Source organism: Mandrillus leucophaeus, unplaced genomic scaffold (genome assembly GCF_000951045.1).
Source record: "Mandrillus leucophaeus isolate KB7577 unplaced genomic scaffold, Mleu.le_1.0 Scaffold518, whole genome shotgun sequence".
Taxonomy (NCBI): Eukaryota; Metazoa; Chordata; class Mammalia; order Primates; family Cercopithecidae; genus Mandrillus; species Mandrillus leucophaeus.
The window spans coordinates 2,329,716-2,335,715 of NW_012105564.1; the positions used below are offsets into that span (position 1 = coordinate 2,329,716).

General features: G+C 41.9%; 1 protein-coding gene across 1 annotated transcript in view; it reads right to left on the reverse strand.

Annotated features, from left to right (window-relative positions):
• The window catches only part of LOC105551334 (chromosome unknown open reading frame, human C2orf73), a 30,006-nt gene extending 25,307 nt beyond the window's left edge, over positions 1–4,699 (reverse strand). Inside the window, exons 1-2 of the mRNA XM_011996525.1 lie at positions 4,674–4,699; positions 656–863 (exon numbers count right to left, since the gene is read on the reverse strand). Of these exons, the coding sequence (XP_011851915.1) occupies positions 656–863; positions 4,674–4,699 (234 nt within the window). The remainder of the gene's footprint in view (positions 1–655; positions 864–4,673) is intronic.
• Between the last annotated feature and the right edge of the window lie 1,301 nt (positions 4,700–6,000).

The window sequence follows — 6,000 nt, forward strand, 5'->3', positions numbered from 1 at the left end:
AATACAATAAATTGTACTGCAACAAACCTGACTTTATAAAAAAGATAAGGGAATATTTTTAGCATGGTACAGTCAATGAAGTGTGGTTTGGCTAAACCAATAGCCCTGGGTCAGAAATATGACTGTGACATTTGCTTATTACTTAATCTCAGATATGTTAATTCATCTCATCGGAATATGTGTTATCTGTAAACTATTTCCAATAAGACTTCGTAAAAATTGTTGTAGAGATTAAAGAATATAATTTATATAAAACACTTAGCTCATTCTTAGAACTTCATATGCTTTCAATAAATGATTATTATTTTACAGAAGGTATGTGAATTACTCAGTATCATGGGACATTTTTATATTAGAATATATATTGTAAATACAATATATACATGAAATTTCTTTAGTAACCCCAAAGCACTACTTCGTGGCAATAATCTGAGCCAATCTAGGGAAACAATTACTTAGATTCCCTCCCTGTATCTGTATTGTTTATATGTAAAAGTCATGTGCCAAAATAGTTCCAGGTTACTGCTTTTAACTATTGCATTATGATGGGTACTACTCTGAGATATGTCTCATCCTTTATAGTGTGACCAAATTATTCTGCAAAACAGCGTCTGAATCTAAATCTCTATTTATATACAATGAACATCTGTCCAACCTGTATTTCTGGCCCTTTTTTGGGATCTATGTAGGGAACTGGTTCATTGTATGTTCTTGCATTTGTGTTAATGAATTTAGCATAATATATACGTCCTCTTCCGACATGTGGTTTTGAATGTTGCATGCTTTTTCCAGGTTTTTTTTCATGTTTAATTTCTTCATTTTCAGTTACATATGCTATAGCAGCATCCTCTATTTTATGCTGTCTGAAAAACACAAATAGTAAATCATTTACCCAAGTAACCATTAAAATATTGAGTCAAAATTACATAAAATAAGATTTAAATATATTACAAACATCAGTCAAGACAATTTAGGCTGTATTAATAGTTAAAAGGGTTTGTGCTATTAAAATGTAGGAGGCCATTTTCTAATTCTAAATCATATAAGCGATAAAGGGATTTGTGTTAATAATGATTACTCATTATAATATACCAGTGCAGTGCACCACCTCTCATTTGCTTGGAGTAAAGAAAGAGTAGTGATTGGATTATGCTTCCAAATCATGTTTGCAGTACTTACGTGTGTGGATAAGTTACATCCTATACTTAACTCATCTTCTTTAAAAGTTTTATTACCAAGAGAATGGCTTTATTCCTCCCTTGACCTAGTAAACAGCTATCTGGACAAGGATACACCAGTTAATTTTCAAAAGCTTGTCTGGCAAACTTAAAGCTACCAAAGGAGCACCATTATTATCTTTTCAAGAAAAGAACACTATATGGCAGTCAAAATAAATCTCTTCATTTTTTGGGACTAATAAGGACACTGCTACAAATATGAAAATTACTAAAATAAAATATTTTAAAAATGTACAAGAAGAAACAGCTTATCAGATTTTTCTCCTTTCAAATAAGGAGAAACTGAAATTATAAAAGGCAGTATTTTTAAAATTAACCTACTTGAAAAATAAAGAATGAAATATATGAATTTGAATACTTTTTACATAGCTTTTAAAATCAAAGCCGTGATCCCACAGCAGGTGAGTCAATGAAACCCCAAATTCACAGAGAAAGCAGGTAGCAGCACTGTTTAACCTTACACACAGCCGTTAAAGTATAACACCTGCCTTCCTTCAAATGAATGCCAGGTCCATCTCTTCTATCGCATCGTTTTCCTTTTTTTCCCTTTTTGAGACGGAGTCTTACTCTGTCTCAGGCAGTAGTGGCACTATCTCCTCCCACTGCAACTTCTGCCTCCCAGGTTCAAGTGATTCTCCTGCCTCAGCCTCCCGAGTAGCTGGGGCTACAGGTGCGTACCACCTCGCCCGACTAACTTTTGTATTTTTTATTTTTAGTAGAGACAGGGTTTCGCCACGTTGGCCAGGGTGGTCTTGAACTCCTGACCTCAGGTGATCTGCGAGCCTCGGCCTCCCTAAGTGGTGGGATTACAGGCGTGAGCCACCGTGCCTGGCCCACGTCACTTTTCAATTAAAACCCTCAAGTAGTTTTCCATTCATTTGCAATAAAATACTGCCTCCTAATTATACTTCTAAGGTCCTGTGTGAGTTGCCCCAGTGAATCTCTTCAACCTCACTCAAGACCCTCCAACCAGACTGCCTTCTGTCAGTTACAGGGATACATCAATCTCTTTCCCTCAGGGCACCTGCACATGCTCTTCCCTCTGCCTGGACAGCTCTTTCCCAGCTCCCAGCACAGCTGGCTCAGGATATTTAGGTCTCAGCTTAAAACCATCTCCTCAGCAGCTTTTCCTAGATTTCCTTCCCCTACCACATGTATTCTCTATTTTAGTACTTTGTTCATTTCTTTTATTAACACCACAATTTTTTATGTACCTAGTTTTTTGTTTACTTGTTTTTAGTAAGCACTACAAATATCCTTTACAGTCAATAAGTTCAATGAAGGTGTAGATTGTTGAATTCATCACGTGCCCAACATCAGGGAAAGCGTCCTGTTCATCCAAGGTAAATGGACCGCCATTATAATATTTACATATTTCTGGTGAATCTGCTGGAGTTGTTTACTCTGGCTTTGTTTGAATACCCTCAACCACCCCTCCAGTACACATAAAAACAATATTCAGAATCCTTGGATTCTAGTTCCTTTTTCCCAAAAATTATTTTCTGCAAAGGATTTGGAAAAACTGATTACTGGTAAAGTGTAAAAAACTTCTAAACCTTTTTCTATTACCTTTCCAGAGATATAATTATTTATTTAAAGGTAGAGTCTTTGGGGTCAATTTATTGTAGGCTTCTGGCATCAGTTTTTTCCACCTGTTTCTCATAGTTATCACCCAACAATATACACTTGTAGTGATCAAGTCCTTGAAGAAAAGGACTGGGGCTATTTGCTTATATAGTTAAATTCATTTGATTAAGCACTTGTGGTATGAATGCCTATGGGTTGATAAGTAAGCGTGAAATATATGATTCTAGCAATCTCTTGCCAGAAGAAAAGCACAGATAAAAACACTGATGGGCTCTGAAGTGAGTCAGACAGGGACTGGAAGCCCAGTTCTGCCATATCTGAGCCTTTGTCTCATTTGCATGATAGGAACAATACCTATTGTAAGAGATAGGAGAATAACATTGAATAATTCATTGTTTCAACAGATATTTATTGAGTTGCATGCCAGGTGCTGTTGGAGGCACTGACGATAAAGCAGTGGCAAAACAAAAAATTCCTGCCCTCATAGAGCTTACATTCTAATGGGGGAAAAGCAGATGAAAAAGTAAATTACATAGTCTGTTAAGTGCTAAGGACAATAATAAAATAGGGAGTGGGAAAAGGGAGTGCATGTATGTGGGAGGTAGGTTTGCATTTTTAGGTAGGGTGGAGGCTGCACTGTGAAGGTGGCAATTGAAAAAAGAGGGGAGGAGAGAGCTAAGTGGATATTTGTGGGAAAAGCATTCCAGCAGAGTGAACTGTAACTGCCAAAGCTTCCCAGCAGAAGTGTAACCATCCTTAGCGCACTGCTTCTAAAAGTATGGGCACTGGAGTAGCAGCACTGGCATCAATTGTGACCTTGTTAGAAATACAAATTTATGGGCCCCATTTCTTTTATGTACCTAGTTTTTTGTTTACTTGTTTTTAGTGAGTACTACAAACTCAGAATCTCTGGGGCTGGTTCCCAGGAACGTGTTTTAACCAGCTGTTTAGCTGATTCTTATGCACGTTCGAGTGTGAGAACCATTGTTCTAGGGTCAAAAATACAGGCTTTGGAAGAAGTTATCACTGGCTCCACATCATTCCTGACTAGCTGTATGTACTACCTTGATTAATAGTCTCAATTTAAGGTACATCAGAATCACCTGGATGCCTTGGTGGAAGCCAGATTATTGAGCCCTAGCCATAGAGTTTCTGATTCAGTGTGTCTCGGGGGTGGGAAGTCCCCAAAATTTGCATTCCTAACAACCAGGTGCTGCTGATGTTGGTCTTTATCACTGCAGATGATAGCAGAAAGGGCTGTTTGCTGTAGCAGAGTCCTGTCAGAGGGAGGCAAGAAACGGGAAAGGGCGCGTTGTGTAGACTTCATAGGCCATTGGAGGAGCCTTGGCTTTTACTCTACGATGTCGGATGGAGAACAGCGATCTAACCTGGGCTGTAAAAGGACCGCTCTGACTGCTGTGTTGAGGAGGCTGCAGAGGGGAAAGGGAAAACCAAAGCCACCAACTGGAGGGCTGTTGCAGCATCCAGGCAAGAGAAGCTGGTATTTGGGACTGGGTGGGGACACTACTGAAAGTGATGAACAGTGGTAGATTCTGGATAATTTTAAAGGTAAAGCCTACAAAATCTGCTAATAATTGTGAGAATTGTGGATGACTTCAAGAATTTTAGACCTAGTAATGCAAGTCAAGTCCCTGACACACAGTATGTGCTCAGTAAAACGGTGTGTTTTAAAAATTATTGTTGTAAGCGCTCAGCCAAGTGGAAATTAGAGAAGCAAGAGGACTGTCTGAGCTTGGCCTGAACTGTCCGTGCTGGACCCCGGCCTCCCCCTGAAGGAGGAAAATAGTTTTTGGAAGGGGAAATAAGACACGAAACCCCAGCACTTACTGATGCTTATCTTCCTTTCCCTCCATGGGCCTCTACGGGACCAGGCAGCGAGGAGCCTCCCGGGAAGAACAGGGACGCAGCCCTGCCAGGAAAAGCGCGCGCAAAGCGAAGCGACTATGACTCGCGCGTTGCTAAGCGACAGGCGCTAGGCCTCGGAAAGGGGCGTGGGGGCACCCCTGGAGTGCGCAGGCGCAGTAAGTGGAGTTGGTGGGGACTGTTGCTCACCATGCGCGACTGCGCAGCGAAGAGGGCGGGGGATGCCTGGCCGGGTCTCTAGGCGTGTGGGCTTGACGCCCTGCGTTTGAACTTGCCCTTCCCACTGTAGGGCCAGGAGGGGTGTTTATCAGGACGGATTTGGTCCTTGAGAATAGGGGAAGGGGTGTTTCCGGAGCCGCGGGGCAGCGCTGCTCGCGTCTCCGCCGCGCCCGGAAGGTCGTGGCCCAGGCGCTACCACGGCTGCCCAAGCTGGCTGCAAAAGTGCGGGCCTGCGGGAAGGATACTTGTTTTCCCTTGAATTATTAAATACTGTGCGAGTCGTGATTCGTTCCTCCTGAGTTGCCTAGCCTTTACTCCAGAAAGCTTGGTTGTCACTGTTTTCCACCATTTCTGACAAAACCTTCTCCGGCTGGGCTGCCAGGATTAAAATAGAGCAAGGGAACACTCATCTCCTGCAAATGAGGCTTCCTGCAGTGTGTGCATCTGTTGCAGCCTGAGCGGGGTTCGGAATAGGGTGGCTTATGCAGCGGGTTGGGGCTTGTACGTGTAGCACTTACCCCAAAAGAGCAAGCTCCTGGGAAAAGCCGTCGCTGACTTGCATCCACCTTCTGGCCCTGGAATTTCTTACTTCATTTCACCATTGCCTCCCAGTTTCCACTACCAGAGCCAAAAGTCTTTGGCATCTGTCATGGTAACTCATGCATTTCCCTGGATAACGGAAAACGAAAAGTGCGGAGTTGAATTCTGCCTTATACTAGGCTATGCATATGCATATGTTTGGAATCCAGAGTCAGTGTTCGTGTGTGTATTTACATTCATCTTGGAGAGTGATGGGGAGAGGGGAGGTTGGTCCTAGGACTCATTTTATGTATGTGACCTGAAATCCTATCAGGAAGAAGGATGTATGTATAAATTTGACACCTAGTGACCTAGATACCTGAGTGTGGACTTTGTTGTTAAAGACTGGACTGTGTGTGAATGTGTCATTGTGTGTGTGTGTTTGGTGAGTGAGGAGTGGATGAGTAAATAAATATGGGGTGAGAGGGTTGAAAACCAGAAAGCAGAGGGAACTAATATCAGTTGAGCTTCTACTAGAGGACCATGCATTTGT